Source organism: Bubalus bubalis, chromosome 20 (genome assembly GCF_019923935.1).
Source record: "Bubalus bubalis isolate 160015118507 breed Murrah chromosome 20, NDDB_SH_1, whole genome shotgun sequence".
NCBI lineage: Eukaryota > Metazoa > Chordata > Mammalia > Artiodactyla > Bovidae > Bubalus > Bubalus bubalis.
In genome coordinates, this window is record NC_059176.1 from 64,325,785 (window position 1) to 64,348,992 (window position 23,208).

Genomic DNA, 23,208 nt, shown 5'->3' on the forward strand with positions numbered 1-23,208 from the left:
AAGGGGTGGGGGCCGCTGGGGTAAGGAGGAGAGAAGGAAGCAACCAACCAACCAAGTCCCCCCCACCCCCCACCGCCCCCACCCACCTCAGACCTGGTTTACGGCTCCGGGCTCCGGCTCCAGTGCGGCCGCTGATTGGCTGCTGAGGGCTTGGTCCCGTCCCAGTGACCCCAAAGTGCTGGAGGGAGGGGGCGGGGGTGGCCCGGTGCAAAGTGCATCCCGAAAGCCCCCTGCCTGGCGCCCCGGCGGTAGGCACTACGGGCTCCGTGAGAGCCGGGCCCTCGCCGCCCCGAGCCCTCCCGGGCCCCTCAGTGGCCGGGCGCCCCCGGCCAGGAGCGCGGCAGCCCCCTGCCCCGAGCGCTCGGACCGGGGCTGCCCCCCGCCCGCGCCGGGACTTCCTCCCTGCACCCCTGCCCCAGGACGCCCGGCGGCCACCGCCGCCGCCTCCGCCCGGCCGGGCCATCTGGATGCTGGCAGGCTGGGGCCGGGAGGCGCCGCGGAGGAGCAGGGACAGCCGGGTCCGGCCCTGCCCGGGCTGTTTCCTCAATGGAGAAGTTGGTGAGTGTGGAGGCGGCTGGAAGAAGGAAGGGAGGCAGCAGCTGAGGAGACAGGTAAAAGTCGGTTACCCCCGCTGAGGGGAAGGGGCCGGTCCGGGACGGAGGGGAAGCCTGCCGCTTCCTGCCGGCCCGCCCCGCTCTCTGCCCCGGGGCCCCCTCCGCCCCGGCCCCGGGGCTCTGCCCCGCTCACGGGTCTCTGATTTCCAGGTGTGAGCTGGCTGGGGGGCGAGCGACGGCAGGAGAGGGTCTGCCCACCCGCCCGAGCAGCCGCGAAGCTCTGACCAGCTTCCACCGTCAAGGTAACGAGCCAGCCCTCCCCTCCCCCATTGTTTATTCCTGGCCCCTACCTCATTAATCGGTGCTTTCTCTTCTGGATAGTTACCTGGCAATGCACCCCTTTTCTGGCTTCTAGCTTTCCAGCAAAAACAAAAACGCTGCCCGTGCCCCAGTCTTTAACATTTTAATAACTTCTCTTTCCCAGGACCTTTTTTCCGCCTTTCCCTCTGAACAGTGTGTTTCCATGTGTTGCATTTGTCTTTTGGTACACTCCACCATTTACCCTACTCAGAGACTTTGAGACCTTTTTGTAGCTCCCCCAGCCCCTCTTATTCTCATAGGAATTGCCCAATTCCTTATTAATTGCTTGTTAATTCTGGATGACTCTGCTTTTTAATTAAACCACAATTTTCTGTTTTCCCCTCTTCTTTGCTATCATTCCTCTACCTCCATCAGATTATCTTTTGAGTTACCTCACAAGAGTTCGTGAAGGAAGGTTCAGTAATAGCTTGAAATTTGTGAGTTTCAGAAAATAATGTGATTTTTTTTCCTATAGCAAAAAGTGAATCTGTGTACCTTAATAATGTGAATGATATGAAAGCAATACTCTACTGAAGCACTTATGTATAATTAACTCTGGGCTTTTGTGTGTTTCCGTGTGACAGATATGTAAGGGCTATGAAACTCTTATAAAAAGATAAATCATATTTGTTATATCTCAGATTTTCTAGTACTTATAAAACTTTATGCAATATCTTGTTAATCATTTGACGCTCAGGAATTTAAAAACAAAAGTTGCATACAGTTGGACATGACTGAAGGGACTGAGTATGCACACATGAGAAGTCTGATGTAACTGAAAGAGCAAGAACTTTAGGATAAAATAACACTGGTAGAAAACACAGCTTCAACACTCAACACTAAAAGCTTTTTACTTTGTTTCTTTCTCTATTTTTTTATTTAGAAAACCATTTATTTTTCTTAGCTAGAATTTTTTGTTGTATAAAATAGAGAAGCTAAATCCTATATTTTAGGGCAGAGGTAAATTTTAGAATGTGTGTAATGTTTCACATATATGAAATAATAAATGGAAACATGTAACTTGTTAAGAGGGGACTTTGACTATGGGAATAAGTGCATAGTTGCATCAAAGCTCACCAAATTGTACTTTTTAAATATGTAAAATTTATTGTACATTGAGAAATGTTATACTAATAAAGCTACAAAACATCAAAAAAAAAAGGGCAAAAGAATATTTTGGTATGTTTAGAACGTAGGGTTTTATTTTGGCACTTTTCATAAGATTTCTTATTTTGAAACCCTTACAGAGAATTTGTTAGATTGAAATTTAAGCATCTGCATTTTGTTGCCACCTTTTAAAATGCACTAAAGGTAAGTTTAGGACATTCATGTAAGTCCTAAAGAGGGGATATGAACAGGGAAATCATGTTAGAGTTAATTCAGAAATGAGCCAAGTGAAAAACTTCTCTAACATCCAATAACAGGAGTATAAAGTCGCTTGTTAATCTCAGAGTTATTTTATTATCACAGATTTTTTAGGGAATTTTACATGCAAAGAAGTGCTTAAAATAGCAAAAGTTGTTAGGAAATCTTTGACTTGTTCTCTTCCTCTGGACTTTCTGCCTTCCGGATAAAGAAATGAATCTCTTACCTGATTCTTCTAATTGTCAAGGTGCAGCTAAAGATACTTTTAAAGGGCTTTGAGGGTTTGCGTAATCTTGAGACCTGGAACTGGATACCAAAATGAGAATGTATGCTACTGAATGGGGTTTAGAATCAGTATTGACTAATGACTATTCCACAGTGAACATTTAGGGCACCTTTTGTACGTACACGTAGAGTGCATGTATGGTCAGCCATGTCCCATGTCCGGCTCATTGTGACATGATTAACTGCAGCCCACCAGGCTCCTCTGTCCATGAAATTTTCCAAGCAAGAACACTGGAGTGGATTGCCATTTCCTCCTCAAGGGGATCTTCCCCACCCAGGGATCGAGCCCACATCTCTTGTGTGTCCCATATTGGCAAGCAGATTCTTCACCAACTGGGAACCTGGGAAGCTCCCTCTGTACATGTAGGGTTCACTGCATTTCAGTAAAAGCTAGGTAGAAGGCAATTTTCATTATTTAAATATGTGAATCGCCAGAGAAATGCCTAATGATTACTTTAGACCTTTTAAAAAATTGCTAAAATACTTGAAGCATGTTTTTAAGGTAAAGATGAATTGCGTGTATTTTCTGTTCAGGCCTTCTTAGTTAAATATTTTTCTGCTTTAGATTGAACTCTAGCATGTTTTCATTTCTGAGGGGTTTTATCACCTGTGCTGAGTCAAGTATGTAAGGTAAAGAGAGACCACTACTTTCCTCTCTGTTCTTTCTGATTTCTTAACTATTTCATTGATCCTCTCAGCTTTTAATGGTTTTTCTAAGATTATGGAGTATATATAAATTGTCAACATCTGTTCTTAATGTTAGCATGATTGAGAGTATTTGGTCTAGATTATGCCAAACATTTAATGTGAATACTGTATTACCAAAAAAGCCTGTTGATTGATTTATATTCTTCAGTCTGGTAGTTAACTTTTTGTTAATTCTATTGTCAGACACATGGTTTTGAAAAGAAAAAATATAAACACCCAGCTTTTTTGGTAACCAAGTAAGATTTATAACCCCATAGGGAGAATCACTGATTTTAATTGAAGTGATGCATTTTGAGTATGCTGTGGCCAGTACTGACTGTCTTCATACCTAAAGTGATGCCATTCACAATTATATTATGACACATACAAATACCACTTTATTTTGTTCACATTTAACTTTGATAACACAGAAGTACATATGATTCCTAAAAAGTCTGTAAAATCAGGTCGTTTCTGTAAGCATATCTAATACCTGACTTTCAGCCTTTTCACTTCATCTTCAACAGAAAGTATGCCCTACGTAGAAGACTTATCTCCTTTCTCATAAACTTAGGTACTGATATGAGGCTGCTAAGATGGTAAGGCCAGACATAGGTTAAAAAGATAAAGTTGACAAGATTTCATCATATATGATACTTGTGATTTACACTTTAAATTGACTTGAAGTAAGTGAACTACAAAATTTCCTCTGTTGCCTTGTCTACATTCCATGAAAATTGTTGGTCTTTCTGTCAGAACTTAGGAAGCTTGTAGAAAAGTTGTACATGATTATAAATACTTGTTATATGGAGGCCCAGTAATTTGGAGGAAATATGAATACCCTCACTTGTTTTAAAACAGAAACACTGTGGTACTCAGCCAAGTGATCCTAAAATAACACTTCTACTTCGTTTTGGGTTCCAGGCTCTTGGTTATATGAGTCGACCTCATCAACATCCATCGCAGCCATGTTACATGCTTTGGGCATTGTAGTATTTCTGCATCTATCTTCCCTCTTGGGATTTGTGAGCTAGTCATGTTTTTTGGTGTTTTTTTTTTTCCCCTTAGATCCAGTATCCTTGGAGTTACTGATTTTATTTCCTTACAGCCTGTATCTCTGTTTATTCTGCAAAGAAATGCTTATTTCTTTTTTTGAGTAGCAAGCTGTTACCTTGTTTCCAGTTCGTGTGAAATCTGAAAGCACAGTTCTAATTTGTGTCCCTTAATCAAAAAATGTGTGGCCTTTCAGTGAAAGTAATATGCAAAAGCTATTAATGACTAATCATTTATGCCAAAGGAAACTGGGGACATGTGGGCAAATTTGGTGCAAGTTATGTAATTTTAGACAGATCTTAAATATATTTTGCTTTATAGCTATTTTATTCTTTATTCTATGAATATAGATTTCTTTTAATTATATGAAGCAAGAAGGTTTGGTTTTAACTTAATGAGGTTCACTTGATATCTGTATGGAAATAAGATGGCATGTAATTCCTAAATTTGTAGTTTCTAATATGGTCAACATTGTGAAAGCTTGGAGGCCTAGATTGTTTTCTTTTTTAAGTGTAAAGTAGAAAAGATGAATTTGCAAAATTTAAACACTATTAACATTGGGCAGTAAAATCTTTTATAAAAGTGATATACATTGGGAAGCAGTTCATTTTGATACATAATTCTAAAGTCTTCCTTGTTAGTATGTTTTTGTTTTTTTTTTTTTCCTTTTCTGACTGAAACCTAGAATGGAATTTCTAAAGATTGCACCCTCAGAGTTTTAGTCATTCTGAGTCAACTTGCATTGTACATATGTTTACTTAGAAAATTGACTCCTTCACCATTTTGTTTTATATGTGACTCCATGAGCTATCAGATTTTCAGACTTGCACTTTTTGAGGGGAAATAGATTTTTTTCTGTCTTATCTCTGTACTTCTGCTGTAGTTTTTAATGGTAACTTTACCACTGAATATTACGTTAACTTTCTGAGTTCAGTAGCCTTTTTCCCTTTACTTACACATACATGGATGCTTCTACTCTATTAAATGCAAACTCATAAAATTACACCGCGATGAAATTAAGTTGCTTGATGCTTTGGACTATTAGGATATTTTGGTAATAAGTCTTTGGCCTTCATAATTTAAGAGGACAGGAGTCGTGTGTGCATGGTGTGTGTGTGTGTGTTTTTTCGCATAAAGACTGAAGCACAAAGTGCTTTTTTTGCTTTAAACCTGTGTTTTTTATTTCTAGAGCTTGGTATGGTCAGAATAAAGAAAAATGATCCTAACCATTCTACAAGTATTTGATTCATTTGGAGTATGCGAAAACTCTGTAAGTTCTCTCCAGGGATAATACCAGTGGCCAAAGACTCATAGTATGCCAGGCACTATAAGGTACTCAGTAGACTTTCGTTTGTCTGATTGGAGTAGATGGTGTGGGATTATCACGAGTTGTTTGTGCATCTTGCTTATAGAGAGGAATAATTGAGTCACTTCGACCTTTAACACAAAACCTTTCTTGATATTATTAATAAATTAATGCCATTTAATATTCTTTTCAACCTCCACCTCACTTGCCGTCCCCCACCATTTCTGCTGCCTTCATGGAAGTGGTGATGGGTGTATGGAAGGCAACGATGACAAAAACAAGGACTCTTAAAGGCTCAAGACTGTGAAAAGTCATCTTCACTTTTCTTAGGAGGACAGGGGTTACCGAGGAAATACTTAGAAGTAAGGCATCCAGTGGTGTTCATTCTTGAAATGGAGGTGTGGATCACATGGAGAATAATGACATGTTCTGTGTGGAAATGCTGCAGGCTCATCATTGAAGACATTAGTTTGCATTTTTTATTTTAGTACAGTTTTATAGATGTGCAGAAAAATGTTGAAAGTGATACAGAATTCCCATGTATTACACACTCACCTTCCCCTAACGTCTTACATTAATAGACACATTTCTCACAGTTATTGAAACAGTATTGAATAGTTTTATTAACTAAAATCCATACTCTGTTCTGATTTCTTTAGCTTTTACCTAATAACTGTTCTCTGTTCTAGGATCCCATCCAGGATACTACATTCCATTTTAGTTGTCCTGTCTCTTTAGGCTCCTCTTCACTGTGACAGTTTCTCAGATTTCTTTGTTTCCTTGTTGTTGATGATCTTGACATTTTGAAGAGTTTCAGATATTTTGTAGATAGCCCCTCAATTGGAATCAGTCTGGTATTTTCCTCATGATTAGACTGTGGCTGTGGGTTTTGGGGAGAAAGAGCACAGGTAAATTGCCATTCTCATCATATCATGCTAACAACATGATTTTGATGGTGCTCTTGATATTGGCCATAATTATCTAGCTGATGCACTGTCTTTCAGGTTTCCCACTGAAAAGTTCATCCTCTTTGAAAAGTGGTTCATCATCTTTGAAAGGAAGTCACACTTAAGGAGAAAGGGGAGTTGTGTTCCACCTCCTTAAGGGTGAAGGGAGGGGGTGAATCTACACACATTATTCGGAATTTTGAACAAGAGATTTATTTCTTCTCCCCCTTTTAAAGTCAATCAGTTGTTCATTATCAATACAGACTTACTGATACTTAGGTGTAGTTTGGGATAGTATCTAATAGTACTTTGATTATCTTGTTTGATTTGTTCCACCATGGCTATTGAGAGCTCTTCTAGTTGGCTCCTGTATCCCCTTGACATCTTTGCATTTTTCTTGGAGTACTTCCTTCTCTTTTGGCACTGTAAGATGCTCTAGGCTCATCTTCTGTATTTCCTGCCCAGTTCCAGCATCAACCATTTCTGTAAGGATTGTTGTTCCTTTGCTGCTGCTGCTAAGTCGCTTCAGTCGTGTCCGACTCTGTGCAACCCCATAGACAGCAGCCCACCAGGCTCCCCCGTCCCTGGAATTCTCCAGGCAAGAACACTGGAGTGGGCTGCCATTTCCTTCTCCAGTGCATTAAAGTGAAAAGTGAAAGGAAAGTCGCTCAGTCATGTCCAACCCTCAGCGACCCCATGGACTGCAGCCTACCAGGCTCCTCCATCCATGGGATTCTCCAGGCAAGAGGACTGGAGTGGGGTGTCATTGCCTTCTCCTGTTCTGTTGCTAAATTGTGTCTATTTGTGACCCCATGGAGTGCAGCACGCCAGTCTCCTCTGTCCTCCGCCGTCTCCCAGAGTATGCTCAGATTCATGGCCATTGAATCGGTGATGCTGTCTAACCGTCTCATCCTCTGCCACCCTCTTCTCCTTTTACCTTCCATCTTTCCCAGCATTAGGGTCTTTTGCAGTAAGTTGGCTCTTTGCATCAGGTGGCCAAAGTATTGTAGCTTCAGCATCAGTCCTTCCAATGAATATTCAGAGTTGATTTCTTTTAGGATTGACTGGTTTGATTACCTTGCAGTCCAAGGGACTCTCAAGAACCTTCTCTAGCACCACAGTTCGAAAGCATCAGTTCTTCGGTGCTCAGCCTTCTTTATGGTCCAACTCTCACATCCATACAAGTTGTTGTTCAATCTCTAAGTTGTGTCCGACTCTTTGCGACCCCCTGGACTGCAACATGCCAGGCTTCCCTGTCCTTCACTATCTCCTGGGCTTTGCAGTTTTTATAGCTTGCTGTGTAGGAGTCCTGAACATGCCTAGTTTGTTTATTTAAAAGTGTTAGGCAGTTTTAAGCCAAATATTATTTATTTCCAAGTGCATGTTTGCAGAGTCTTTGGCTTCCTTGAAGAAATTTGACAGGGAAAAATAGATTGTGAAAAGAGATAAGGGTCAAAGTAGTCTGCACTAATTTGGGTTGGTTGAAAATTCTGGTCTGCAGCCGCCACCACCTGTGACTGCCACTTTTCCCCATAGCTCATCCAGGTGCTGGGCAGTGTGACCTTTCCTTGTTTAAGTGACAAAGGGCTTGGCACACCCACCCCACTAGAATGGGATGGCAGTTCTCCCAATGAGTAATTCCTGGACGGTTTCTGGTGTAATGTGTGGAAGTCACTTTGCATGTGTTCTTAACCCTAATGGAATTCATAGATCTAGGATTTAATGGATGTGGAGAAAGATCCCTTTTCTTTTAGTTGTAAAGAATTTTTTCAGGATTCATATGGAGAAGCCAGCAAGACTGTTGTTAATCTTTTGCCTAGTTTGGTGTATGCATAATGGCATAACAGTTTCAGAATTATTAACATGATGTCTTTTGCATATACAAAAAACAAGCATTTAAAGACAACCTCCTTTTAGTTGTCATAGATCCCATTTTGACCCTGGCTACCTACTGTATTGAGTGTACATGTATTTTCATTGTTTAGAAAGAGCAAGAAACTAATGATGTCACTTAAAAAGTAATTCAGTTCTGAAAATATATTCTGAATAGACCCCCCAAAAAATTTGTGTTTGCATCCAAATTCCAAGTATGAGATTTATTATTTTCTTTATTAAAAAAAAACTGCCTTTTTAGAAAAAAAATTTCGCCCAATAAATCATATCCTATACCACGTTGGAGATTAATGTAGATGTTGAGGTAATTTCTTCTAAGAATTGATTTGAGTTCGTTCCTTGCTCTGTAAGTTGTTGTAATGTGCTGAAATGTTAGCTCGTCAAAAGGTAGACTATTTAGGTAGCTATGGTTCTTTATTATTTTTAGAAAATTTTCCATGATTATTATTTCATTTGTTTTCAGGTTCAGAAAGAGTTCATTAACACCAGAATCTGGAGACACTCTAAGCCCTCACTCAACAATGCTGTATGTGCACAATGATTATTAGGCAATCCACATATCAGGAAAAGGGGCATTCTTTCATAAGGTAAGTGACTGAGTGACATAGGTTGTCTGTGCTGTTCTAGGGGAAAATCCATTTAGTTTTATTTCTCATTCAGATTACCTAATGTATACTAAACACGACACTTGCTAAAAGAAAATCTGGGTTTGTTTTGATATTGTTTAAATCTTTTTCCTTGTATAGATTGCCTTGTTTAAGTGCCAAGGTAATCATCCCAGTTTAAAAAAAAAAAAAAAATCTGTTAAAGGGGACTGTTTTGAGTATATGGTGGTAGTTTCTGTGAATTTCTTCTAATGGTCTTTACCTTCCCTTACAATGCTAAAAATAAGCAAAAACCTAGTCCAGAAGGATTCTTGGTTTTAAAATTTCTAAGGCAAGAGACTTAATTTTAATTTCAGTTGAAAAAGTAATTAAGTGGAAAGATAAGGGGAAATCATGTTTCTTAAGAAAACAAATTGTCAGGAAGTTTCTCATTTTCCAGTTTTTCTTGAAGAAACAGTTCTTTGTAGCAGTGGTCTGATATTTTTTAAATTACATTACTTTGTAATGATACTTAGGAGTTTGTATCAATAATAACCATTTTCTGTGTATAAACAAGGTAGGATATTTTGATTATACCATTGAGCTGTGATAACATGACCAAAGTTATGACTTAAGTTACCTTAAATTGACCTTTGTACCATCTATAGGGATAAGTCTTCCAAGGTAAATTATTATTGGTAACAAGATTGTCCCAAGATGTCTAACCTACATATGAGACCAGAATGTCTTTAAGGGACTTTCACATAATTTTTTTTTTTTTGAAATGGAAGCTACTCATTAGGAGGTGAGTCTAATCTAGTCCTTAAAGTTAGCCCAGGTGGAATGGCTTCTTAGAATTATGTTAGTTTAAGTTTCTGTGTGTATTTAAAAACTTAGAAATACACTAAAAGTTTTTGTATGCACACATGTAGGATATAACTTTTCATCAGTTCAATTTGAACTTTTCCTATTTGCATGAAGGAAAGCTCATTTTATATTGAGTTTGAGTACAGACCTCTTTTGACCTATTAGAAAGTATAGAAATTCAATATACTGCTTTTTACTTTTTTCATGTGGTTAATCAGCAGATTGTTTAGACTTCTTTTAAAATATTTTTTATGACATTACTACTTTGAATATTTGTAGAATAAAACTTCTGGAAAATGGAAATTAGAAAAGTGCCAAAGAAATATGGCAAGGAGTAGTAAATCTTGTTTCCTAAAGTGGAAAGGATAGATAGAGAAACAGAAATGAAGGAATGTAAATATAATCTGCACATTTTTTTCCCTCTAATTTGCTTAACCCCACCTACTTCCCCTTCCCCTCCCTCCAGCTTTCCACTCTTTCTGGGGCTAAAAGTAAAATATTATTGAAATATTTTTGGGAGACCAGCCTAAAGGTCTTCGCCTTTTAAATGTTAAACTGCTTCTCATAGTTGAAGGTCTTTAGTCTTCCTAGTCTATGAATTGTCCATTTGATACTCAGTGTTTACTTATTAATGTGTGATAGATTTGTTGAATAGTTTATAAATTAAATTTTCCATGTGCTTTAGGTAAATGTGAAATCCTAAAACAAGTGCTCATTTGCTTCCTCTGTTGTATCCATCTTCAGCTGCCCAGCATCCCCTTCCCTTTTATGTTGTATTCACTGATATTTACTCTGAGTTTACAAAAGGCTGTAAGAGGAAATTTCCTGTTTCAGCATTTTGGGACTATGCCTTACTTTCTTTCTGAAATCTTTTATAATCTTAGGGAAATTACTGAAAGTTCTGGTCAAAACAGATACATGTTAATTTGTTATGGTATGAATTGTCATCACTGAGGCTTACATGAATTAGCAATGGAAAATTCTGGGGTATTTAATGAACACACTGTCAGGTGTCAGGTATTCTAAATTTTATGTATTGTGCCTACCCTTCAAGGCTGATCCCTGTGACCTAATGAATCCTTTGTAAAAAAAAAAAAGTGGACTCAGCTAGGATGTTACACCACCATTGTCGAAGGAACCCTGAACTCCAGGAAGAGTTGCAGATTCAAGCTGCAGTGGCTGCTGGGGATGTTCACACAGTGCGGAAGATGTTAGAGCAAGGCTACTCTCCAAATGGTCGGGATGCCAATGGCTGGACCCTGCTTCATTTCTCTGCAGCAAGAGGAAAGGAAAGATGTGTTCGAGTATTTCTAGAGCATGGAGGTGAGTTTACTGGGAGCAAACCTTTTTTCCCCGAGAAGAAACAATTGAAATTCTGTTTAAAGTAATGTGTGCACGTGTATATAATTTCTAATGCTTCTTTTCTCTAATGCTCGACTTCTTCTCTCCTTTGTAAAGATGTTATGCTGAGTTTTGTTTAAAACCAGATTGTCTAAAAAATTGGTTTGTTGAATGTGCTTTTTTTCCCCCCTTATAACTCTAGTTTCTATATAGCCAGATTTCCCCAGATTATTTCAACTAAAAGCAACCTTTCTTCAGGTTGTCCACTTGCTTTGTTTCAGAAGCGGAAGTGGCTGTGGTCCCAACAACTAAGAATTGCTCAAGTTCCCCCTGTTGAGAATTGCTCAAGTAGACAGAGATACCATAGGCCCCTATAAATACCATGGCCTTCATGATACCCTATCTTTTGAATTTACCTCTTCTAAAAGCATTTTTAGATGCTTTTATTACTGTTTTAGCTCTTGCCTTTTCTAGAATTGTACATAGTTTCTAGGTATCCTGCAAGATTACCTGAGGTCTAATTTTATATGCAGTTGGAAGCTACATTTACCATTTTATGTTTTTGCTTTGAAAAACTGTCCATTCCCGTAATTAATAGTAACTAATAATTGTCTTAAACTCACTTTTTTGCCCATTAGATTTCCACTTAATTTATTTTCCTAGATTTACACTTGTACAAGTGTACAAGATGAACAAATGTATTTTTGTACTCATATTATTTTCATAAATTATGATGTAAAGCAGCTTAGTTGGAACTCAGGATTCATTATGTGCTACTCTAGGGCCTGGATTGCCTACCAATCATTTAGTTCCATTTCTGTGTTGTACTTTGACTGGTCAAGCTTGGAAACGATTTTGAAGTACGGAAAACGCCAGAAGTCGCACAGCTGTCATTAGGGTCTTGTGAATTATGTGAAGATAGGAATATGAGGCCCAGGCCAGCGAACGGTGGCGTCCTGTGAGTGGCCAACTCTTTTGTGGCTGTCCTCTGCCCCTCCCTGTGGCCCTTGCTCATGCCTCATTTCACCTTCAAACTTGCAAACCTCAGCACAGAAGGCCGTGAAGGAGTACTGTATGAGGTATGCCAGAAGAAAGGTCTGGAAACACTAAGAAGTGGGTGTAGAATCAGAATAGTTAAAATTCTGATACTGCTTAGTAAAATGAAGGAACCGAACTCAGATTTTTAAATTCTACCTAGTTGTGTTACTTTCTGCATCTGTTAGCCTTGCTTTTAAAAAACTAATTAAAAAAGAAAGGTCAATTACTCAGGTAATATATGAACTTGTTTCCTTAAAACAAATAAAACACAATTTCAAATAAATTATAAACAAAGCCAAAGTCCCCTTTGGTCAGCTCCCAACCCGTGTCTGCCCACCCCTGCCCAGAAGTAACTCATGGCTCTAAGTCTGGTTTGGTCCTTATTTTTCTAGATCATTTCCTAACATACTTCTAGAAAATACATCTTATTGTGTTGTATGTGGTTTTAGAATATAAATGATATACTGACTGTATTATAATTCTGCAACTGTTATTTTTTGCTCAGCTATATGTAACTTAAGAATTTTTTAAATGTTACGTTGGCAGACTTTTTCTGAAAAAGGCCAGATAGTAAATATTTTGGGCTTTTCAAGCCCTCCTTTTTCTGTTGTTAGCTGCTTAACTCTGCCTTTGTGGCATGAAAGCTGTCATATACAGTGTGAAAGTATGAATGTAGCTGTGTGCTTGTTGAACTTTATCTATAAAAACCAGTGGTGTTCTAGATTTGGCCTCTGGGTCCAGTTTGCTGAGCTCTATTTCTCCCCCCAACCCCGCCTCTCTGTTTGTATGTATGTGTGTATGTAGATATTTTTTTAACAGCTTTTATTGAGATAGAATTCACAAACCTTACAATTTGCCCTTTTCAAGTGTGCAATTCAGTAGATTTTAATGTATTCATAGAGTTGGACATCTTTCACCACGACCAACTTTGAAACATTTCCATTACCCTGAAAAGAAGTCTTGTCCCCAAAAAGAAGTCTTGTACCTATCCCATAGTAATACATACAGGTTTGTGTGTGTGTTTAGTCACTCAGTTACATCCAACTCGTTGTGACACCATGGACTGTAGCCTGCCAGGCTCCTCTGCCCATGGAAGTCTTCAGGCAAGAATACTAGAGTGGGTTGCCATTTCTTCCTCCAGGGATCTTCCTGGCCCAGGAATCAAACCCACATCTCTTGCTTCTCCTGCATTGGTGGCAGATTCTTTAACACTGTGCCACCTGGGAAGCACATATAGGTTTACTCTGTTCTTTTCAACTTCTCAGTTCAGTTCAGTTGCTCAGTCATTTCCGACTCTTCGTGACCCCATGAATCACAGCATGCCAGGCCTCCCTGTCCATCACCAACTCCCGGAGTTCACCTAAACTCATGTGCATTGAGTCGGTGATGCCATCCAGCCATCTCAACCCGTCGTCCCCTTCTCCTCCTGCCCCCAATCCCTCCCAGCACCAGGGTCTTTTCCAGTGAGTCAACTCTTCGCATGAGGTGGCCAAAGTATTGGAGTTTCAGCCTCAGCATCAGTCCTTCCAATGAACACCCGGGACTGATCTCCTTTAGAATGGGCTGGTTGGATCTCCTTGCACTCCAAGGGACCCTCAAGAGTCTTCTCCAACACCACAGTTCAAAATCATCAATTCTTCGGCGCTCAGCTTTCTTCACAGTCCAACTCTCACATCCATACATGACCACTGGAAAAACCATAGTCTTGACTAGACGGACCTTTGTTGGCAAAGTAATGTCTCTGCTTTTCAATGTGCTATCTAGGTTGGTCATAACTTTCCTCCCAAGGAGTAAGCGTCTTTTAATTTCATGGCTGCAGTCACCATCTGCAGTGATTTTGGAGCCCCAAAAAATAAAGTCTGACACTGTTTCTCTATCTGTTTCCCATGAAGTGATGGGACCAGATGCCATGATCTTTGTTTTCTGAATCTTGAGTTTTAAGCCAACTTTTTCACTCATCTCTTTCACTTTCATCAAGAGGCTTTTTAGTTCCTCTTCACTTTCTGCCATAAGGGTGGTGTCATCTGCATATCTCAGGTTATTGATATTTCTCCCAACAGTCTTGATTCCAGCTTGTGTTTCTTCCAGCCCAGCATTTCTCGTGATGTACTCTGCATACAAGTTAAATAAGCAGGGTGACAATATGCAGCCTTGACGTACTCCTTTTCCTATTTGGAACCAGTCTGTTGTTCCATGTCCAGTTCTAACTGTTGCTTCCTGATCTGCATACAGGTTTCTCAAGAGGTAGGTCAGGTGGTCTGGTATTCCCATCTCTTTCAGAATTTTCCAGTTTATTGTGGTCCACACAGTCAAAGGCTTTGGCATAGTCAATAGAGCAGAAATAGATGTTTTTCTGGAACTCTCTTGCTTTCTCGATGATTCAACGGATGTTGGCAATTTGATCTCTGGTTCCTCTGCCTTTTCTAAAACCAGCTTGAACATCTAGAAGTTCATGGTTCACGTATTGAGGAAGCCTGGCTTGGAGAATTTTGAGCATTACTTTACTAGCGTGTGAGATGAGTGCAATTGTGCGGTAGTTTGAGCATTCTTTGGCATTGCCTTTCTTTGGGACTGGAATGAAAACTGACCTTTTCCAGTCCTGTGGCCACTGCTGAGTTTTCTAAATTTGCTGGCATATTGAGTGCAGCACTTTCACAGCATCATCTTCCAGGATTTGGAATAGCTCAATTGGAATTCCATCACCTCCACTAGCTTTGTTCGTAGTGATGCTTTCTAAGGCCCACTTGACTTCACGTTCCAGGATGTCTGGTTCTAGGTGAGTGATCGCACCATCGTGATTATTTGGGTCGTGAAGCTCTTTTTTCTATAGTTCTTCTGTGTATTCTTGCCATCTCTTCTTAATATCTTCTGCTTCTGTTAGGTCCATACTATTTCTGTCCTTTATCGAGCCCATCTTTGCATGAAATGTTCCCTTGGTATCTCTGATTTTCTTGAAGAGATTTCTAGTCTTACCCATTCTGTTGTTGTCCTCTATTTCTTTGCATTGATCACTGAGGAAGGCTTTCTGATCTCTTCTTGCTGTTATTTGGAACTCTGCATTCAGATGCTTATATCTTTCCTTTTCTCCTTTGCTTTTCACTTCTTTTCTTTTCACATCTATTTGTAAGGCCTCCCCAGATAGCCATTTTGCTTTTTTGCATTTCTTTTCCATGGGGATGGTCTTGATCTCTGTCTCCTGTACAATGTCATGAACCTCTGTCCATAGTTCATCAGGCACTCTATCAGATCTAGCCCCTTAAATCTATTTCTCACTTCCACTGTATAAGCATAAGTGATTTGATTTAGGTCATACCTGAATGGTCTAGTGGTTTTTCCTACTTTCTTCAATTTCAGTCTGAATTTGGCAATAAGGAGTTCATGATCTGAGCCACAGTCAGCTCCCGGTCTTGTTTTTGCTGACTGTATAGAGCTTCTCCATCTTTGACTGCAAAGAATATAATCAGTCTGATTTCAGTGTTGAGCATCTGGTGATGTCCATGTGTAGAGTCTTCTCTTGTGTTGTTGGAAGAGGGTGCTTGCTATGACCAGTGTGTTCTCTTGTTAAAACTCTATTAGCCTTTGCCCTGCTTCATTCCATACTGCAAGGCCAAATTTGCCTGTTACTTTGCCTGTTTCTTGACTTCCTACTCTTGCATTCCAGTCCGCTATAATGAAAAGGACATCTTTTTTGGGTGTTAGTTCTAAAAGGTCTTGTAGGTCTTCATAGAACGGTTCCACTTCAGCTTCTTCAGTGTTACTGGTTGGGGCATAGACTTGGATTACCGTGATATTGAATGGTTTGCCTTGGAAACGAACTGTCATTTTGTCGTTTTTGAGATTGCATGCACGTACTGCTTTTCGACTCTTTTGTTGACCATAATGGCTACTCCATTTCTTCTAAGGGATTCCTGCCCACAGTAGTAGATATGATGGTCATCTGAGTTACATTCATCCATTCCAGTCCATTGTAGTTTGCTGATTCCTAGAATATCAACGTTCACTCTTGCCATCTCCTGGTTCAACTGCTAGGTAGTGTTTATTAGTATGGATATACTGTCATTTGTTTAAATCAACCTTTTTTATTTTTTGAGAGAGGCTGAAAGTTTCTCAGTAGGACATTTTATTTGTTGAGAAGGTAACACATGCATCCATATACATGGTTAACATCTAAAGGAAAGGTGTAACTAACAGACTGTTGAGAGGGAAACGTCTGCCCCTCAGCGCTGATCTCCCTCTGCTGCCCAGAGGCACGCTTACTGAATTCTTTTGTGTCCCTGAAGAGATAGTCTGTGCATCTGTGTGTGCATATTTTTCCACTGGCCACCTTCTCGCCTGCTTCCCTTTTGTTAATCGTTGGTTCTGCATGTTGATTTTTTCATAAAACGTTTCACTAAGTGATAGTTCCCTTGTCACTGATTCCATTGTATGGATGTAATTTCTTTAAACTTAATTCCTATTTTGGACATTCTAATTTTTCATTTTTCTTCTTCTAGGAACAGTATTACAGAGAATGTCCTTGACTAATCTTTTTACATGTGTGAGTTTATCTCTTGGATAATTCCTAGAAGTACAATCAAAGGGATGTTAGTTTGTTTGTTTGTTTTAATGGATATTGACAAATTGTCCTCCAAGGAAGGTTGTTAATGGCTGTCCCTAGCAGGTGTGAGAGGGCCCAGGCCCCTGCCTTTGCCAGGAGTATGTTGCTAAGTGGTTTGCTCTTCTGTGTGATGTGCTCGCTTCTTCCCCTGCCCCTCGCAAAAGTGACATGAGTAGCAAAGCTTCTGCTGGGCTGGGCTCTTTGCGGGTCTCTTTCTGACTGCTTGCAGGAGTTGTTTATATATTCTCTGCTGGTAGTTACATGTTGTAACAGTCTTCTCCCAGTTGGTAGCTTTTTCACTTTCTTGCTATGCTTGTTTTTATTGGGCAGAAGTTTACATTTTAAGTAAATTGTGTTTTCTTTTGGCTTATGAGTTGTGCTTTCTGAGTCTTGTACATCATACCACAGGGTCATTATTTGCCTATATTTTTTTCGAAAAAGTTTCATGATGCTTAGGACCTTAATCTATCCAGAATTGGTTTTGGTGTATCTCACGGTTACAATTTCACACATAAAGGAAGCCTCCATCATCGCTGCTTTCTCACTGTTGTGCCCTGCCGACATGCAGGGTTCCATTATTTCTGCTGTCAGTATGCCCCTAGGTGAGTATGATACTGTTGTAAATTGTTGTTCTCTAGTAAGCTTTAGTATCTGGGAGATCAGATCTCCTCTCCCTCTTTAGGAATGTCTCGCTACTCTTTGTTGTTGTTGTCTCAGTTGCTACATTGTATTTGACTCTTTGTGGCCCCATGGACTACACCCTGCCAGGCTCCTCTGTCCCTGGGATTGATTTCCCAGGCAAGAGTGGGTTTTCCTTTCCTTCTGCAGGGGATCTTCCCGACCCAGGGATTGAACCCGCATTTCCTGCACTGGCAGGCAGATTCTTTACCACTGAGCCACCTGGGAAGCCCTGTCTAATCTTAATACTTTGCATTTCCATATAAAATTTTAAAACAACAAAATTACATACTTTGCAGAAATCCCTCACTTATTCTTGTATAGCACCTTTTACTTCCTCCTTTTTCACCTTCCCTTAGTAGAATAAGAACTTTATGGAGTAGTTTTTAAGAGCACATTATGTGTCAGTTGGGGAACATAAATAGGAGTGGAGCCCTCCTCCTGCTCTCCGCTCGCCTTGGCCCCGTGTGATGTTAGACACGCTCTGTATTTCGTCTTGGCCTGGCTTCTGATCGCCAGACCAGTGCTGCCTGTTCAGCGTCTCCACACTCATGGCTCACAGTTCAGCATGAGCTGCTCCTTGACTGTGTTCTTCTGTAGTAAATGGCACCAAAGCTATGCCAGAAACCTAGAAACTATCCTTCTAAATAGTTGTCAGATCATTTCACTTCCTTTCATTGGAGGCACTGTCCTGCCTCTGGGTAAGGAAACCTTATTCCTCACCAGAACTCCTAAATGTCTCTTTCATCCCTGCTTCCAGTCAGCGCCCTCCCAGCCAGTCTCCAAATGGAGTGACCTCTTAAAAATGACAGTTAAAGTATGTCTTCTTAAAATCCATCAGTGGCTTCCCCCTTCTCTCGGGGCAGTTGTGAGTCCTTAATGTGACCTCGTGGCCCTGCAGCGTCTGCTCGTCTGCAGCGTCTCCCAGTTTGTCTCTGAGCCGCCCCTTCCCCTGGCCCATGCTGCCTCACTCACCTCTCCCCACGCTTCTCAGGGAAGCCTTCCCTCACCATCCGGACTCGGTCAGATCTCTCTGTACTGCTAGGCTCTGTACCTTTGTATTGTAGCTCCTGTCACAAGCAATGAAATAATAATTTATTTATTAATAATATAATAATAAAATAATAAATTATTTTTGTAGTATTCTATTTAGTTCTGTTCTAGTTTGAGGCTTCGTGAGGACAGAACCTGTGTCTGTATTGTTCTCAGTGAGAGAGAGAGAAAGAAGAAATAAGCACCAGTTACCTAAGATAATTGTTCCCCAACTTTACAGAGACAAGGCTGATCCTTTTTTTTAAATTATTACTATTAAAAAATACTGATTGAAATGGGCCAGTCTTCTGGTAGGATTAGAAAAGTGCCTGAATTCTTCATACCTGCTGTTTTCCTTAAACCAGTTTCTTTAAGAGCTTTTAAACTTAGAGTTAGGTTGGCCCCATCCTGTTAATAAGCTTATTTTGTGCTGGACAGTAGGATGAAATGAAGCCAAAAATTCAAATATGGGGCAGGGAGAAATACACAGAAACAAGGGTTCGCTTTCCTCTCTCCCTCTTCCCTCCCCTACCTCTGCGCAGAGAGAGAGAATCCGCACAGATAGAGGAGGGGGAGGCGGCCAGTTGGCCACTTGTTCAGGTATTTATTCAGCAGGTATTTATTGAATGCCTGACATATGCTAGGCTCTGGCCAGGCCCTGAGATGTGGACCTAATCATTATGTTCCACTTCTGATACTCCACAGTCTACTGGGGGGATGGATTTATAGCCAGCATTTGTTGAACATTTAGATTCTGCACAACTATTCATGAGGTTAAGTAAGTAAGGAGTGTTTTTTCCACTGAGGAAACTGAGCCACAGAATGGTAAGTAATTTGCTCACCATCAATTCACCTCATAAATTGATTCTATATGACCTATAAGAAGACAATGCAGTCCCGAGAGACTGAGCTGAGCACTTTATAAACCACCACCCACTGTTGTTGGGGTGGAGGTGGCGGGAGGGGCAGGGAAGGCCTCCTGGAGCAAGCGTGGTTTGGTTGTGGTCTTGAAAGGTGAGGCCATGTAGGGTGCTGGAAGGGTGGAGTTGTGGAGTTACTCCAAACTCAGAGGACACTGATGAAGGGTTGAAGGAAAAAGGGAGCATGTTTGGTTTTAGGAGCTGAGATTCAGCGTGATTGGAGCGCATCCAGTCATTTATTCTGGGGACAGTGGTGAGCCGTGTGACAGAGAGGAGTGGGCGAAACAGATGTGTGCTGTGGAAAAGCTCACTGGTTGTAGCATTGTGAATTAGTGAAAGGGCGCTGCTGCCTGATCAGGACTGCAGCCTCATCTCCCTGAACCCCACACGTGTTTCCTGAGCACCTGCTTTGTGCCAGGCACTGTTCCGAGGGCTGGGACTACAGTAACAAAGGAAGGTCTCTACTGTCGCGACACTTACATTTCAGTAACTGACAGTATATGATATCGGATCATGAAGAGAAAAGAATCAGAGAAGGGGTAAAGAGGGACAGACTGCTGTTTTAAATTAGGTATTCATGGAAGGCCTCTAACTTGACATGTCATCCGAGGCCTGAAAGAAATGAAGACCAAACCATGTAGGTATCTGGGAGAAAAGTGTTAAGTAAAACTCTAGGTTGGGAAGATCTTAGCACTTTCAAGAAGAAGCCAGGAAGATGGTGGCTGGAGCAGAATGATGGGAGAGGGAACCAAACAGGGCTCAAGAGAGTCAGCCAACATGTTCTCTAGCTCCTAGACCTTTAACTTCGCTCTGAATAAGAAGGGAGGGGTGCCATTGACCACTTCTCAACTGAGGAATGATATGAACTTACTGAAATTCTCACTCTGGCTGCTCTGAGAAAGACAGATTGTAGACGAGCAGGGGGAAAATCAGAAAACCTCTCCAGTACTTTGAAATAGTTCAGGTGAGAGAGATCTGTGGCTTGGGCTACATGATAGCAGTGGATATATTGAGAAGTGGTCAGATTCTGGATATATTTTGAAAATGGAGACAACACGATGTGATGATAGATTGACTGTGAGGTGAGAGGGAAAGAAACCAAGAATAACTAAGGTTTGGGCGCTGAGGGTTTGGAAGAAAAGAGTTGTCATTTACTGAATGAGCCGGAGAAAGTTAGAGCAATTGGGAGGAGTTGGGGGTGGGGAAGACATAGATGTTTAATTTAAGCCTTTCACCCTACCAGAAATGTTTAATCTCAAGTGCATTAAAGGATTGGATCTTGCAGGTAAATCTGGACACCTGCACAGTGAAACTGCCAGTGAGTGAGCACACAGATCTATCAAAACTCAGAGCTCAGAAGCTGCCCTCTCTGTGCTGTGGTGACAGCGAGGTGACCGCAGAAGGCAGCCTGGCTGCGGAGCAGCTGTGTGACGTGTGCTTACGAGCAAGTTTGCATTACTAATACTGTCTGTATTCCAAAAGGGGGAAAAAGTAATAAGAGGCTGTCTTTAGTTTAGTCTAAACCTGTGCTGTCTACAGCATGTGTAGCAGCAGGCATACCTCAGAGATTCTGAGGGTTCAATCCCAGACCATCACAGTGAAACGCATGTTGCACTAGGGGCAGTCACACGAATTTTCTGGGTTCCCAGTGTATATAAAAGTTATGTTTATACTATACTGTAGTCTGGGAACTGTCGAAAGAAAGAAAGTGCATACTTGAGTTAAAAAATGCTTTATTGCTAAAAAATTGCTAGCCGTCATCTGAGCCTTCAGTGAGTTATAATCCTTTTGCCAGTGGAGGGTCTTGGCTCATGTTGATGGCTACTGACTCATCAAGGTGGAGGCTGCTGAAGGCTGGAGTGGCTGTGGCAATTTCTTAAAATATGACAGAAATGAAGTTTGACCATCAATTAACTCTTCCTTTCACAAATTACTTCCCTATAGCCTGCACAAATGTTTGATAGCATTTTATTCACAGCAGAACTGCTTTCAAAATTGGAGTTAATTCTGTCAAACCCTATTGCTGTTTTATCAACTAAGCTTATGTAATATTCTGAAGTCTTTGTTGTGATTTCAACAACCTCCACAGCATCTTCACTTGAGCTTCCATCTTAAGAAATCACTTTCATTACTTGTCCCTGAGAAGCAACTCCTCATCTGTTAAAATTTCATCTTGAGATTGCAGCAATTCAGTCACTCACGTCTTTAGGCTCCACTTCTATTTCTAGTTCTCTTGCTAAGTAATCTGCAGTTCCTTCCTGCACTGGTCTTGACCCTCTCAGTGTCATCTATGAGAGTTGGAATCAACATCTTCCAAACTCTTAATATTGATATTTTGTCCCCTTCCTATGAGTCATGAATGTTCTCAATGGCATCTAGAATGGTGAATTCTTTCTAAAAAATTTTCAATTTACTTTTCCCACATCCATCAGAGAAATCACTGTCTATGGCATCTGTAGCCTTAGGAAATGCATTTCTTCAGTAATAAAATTTCATAGTCGAAATTACCCCTTAACCCATGAACTGCAGAATGGATATTATGTTAGGCATGAAAACAACATTAATCTTACTTATAGCTCTATCATAGCTTTTGGATGACTAGGTGCATTGTCAATGAGCAGTAATATTTTGAAAGGAATCTTTATTTCTGAGCAGTAGTTCTTGGCTTTGAGCTTTATACATTCAGTAAACTGTATTATACACAGATGTACTGTCATCCAGGCTCTGTTGTTCCATTTATAGAGCATAGGCAGGGTAGTTTGGTACAATTCCTAAGTGCCCTCAGATTTTGGAATGGTAAATGAGCACTGGCTTCAACTTAAAGTCACCAGCTGCTTTAACAAGAGTCAGCCTGTCCTTTGACGCTTTGAAGCCAGGCTTTCACTTCTCTAACTATGAAAGTCCTAGGTAGCCTCTTACTCCAATAACATTGAATCACTGTTGTTTAGTGTGGCCATCTTCATTAATTATCTTCTAGAGAATTTGCAGCAACTTTTCCATCAGCATGTGCTGCTTCGTCTTACATTGTGATGTATGGAGATGGCCTCTTTCCTGGAACTTCATGAATCAACCTCTGCTAGCTTCAGACTTTTTTTTGTTTTTGAAGTTTCCTCACCTCTTGCAGCCTTCATATAACTGAAGCGAGTTAGGGCCTTCTCCAAATTAGGCTTTGGCTAAATTAGGGCATGTTGTGGCTGTTTTGATCTTCTGTTTGGCCCACTCAGACTTTCTCCATATGATAAAAAAGGCTGCTCCACTTTTTTATTATTCCTGTGTTCACTGGAGTAGCCCTTTTAATTTCCTTCAAGAATGTTTCCTTTGCATTCACATCTTAGCTAACTGTTTTGCACAAGAAGCTAGCTTTTGGCTTGTCTCAGTTTTCAACATCTTCCTCACTAAGCCTAATCATTTCTAGCTTTTGATTTAAAGTGAGAAACATGTGACTCTTCATTTTCAGCAGTTAAAGGCCTGATCATTTGTGTCCCAGGAGATAGGGCGGCCTGAAGAGAGAGAGAGACTGGGGTTGGTGGAGCAGTCAGGACAGATACAACATTCATTAAGTTGACTGTCGTCTTATGGGTGTGTTTTGTGGCAACCCTAAATAATTGACATAGTCACATCTAAGATAATTGATCACCATAACAAATATAATAATGATGAAAAAGTTTGAAATATTTCAAGAATTATCCTAATATGATACA

General features: G+C 40.6%; 1 protein-coding gene across 7 annotated transcripts in view; it reads left to right on the plus strand.

The window, feature by feature from the left end:
• Positions 1-110: 110 nt before the first annotated feature.
• Positions 111-23,208, plus strand: part of ASB7 (ankyrin repeat and SOCS box containing 7) — a 56,090-nt gene continuing 32,992 nt past the window's right edge. Inside the window, exons 1-5 of one of the 7 annotated variants that reach the window (XM_025271620.3) lie at positions 114-611; positions 765-856; positions 5,494-5,636; positions 8,914-9,037; positions 10,956-11,224. In XM_025271620.3, coding sequence (XP_025127405.1) covers positions 11,014-11,224 — 211 coding nt within the window. In that variant the 5' untranslated portion in view covers positions 114-611; positions 765-856; positions 5,494-5,636; positions 8,914-9,037; positions 10,956-11,013. Of the gene's footprint in view, positions 612-764; positions 857-5,493; positions 5,637-8,913; positions 9,038-10,955; positions 11,225-23,208 lie in introns of all 7 variants that reach the window. The other 6 variants (XM_006053753.4, XM_044933127.2, XM_006053756.3 and 3 more) reach the window with 6 other exon arrangements.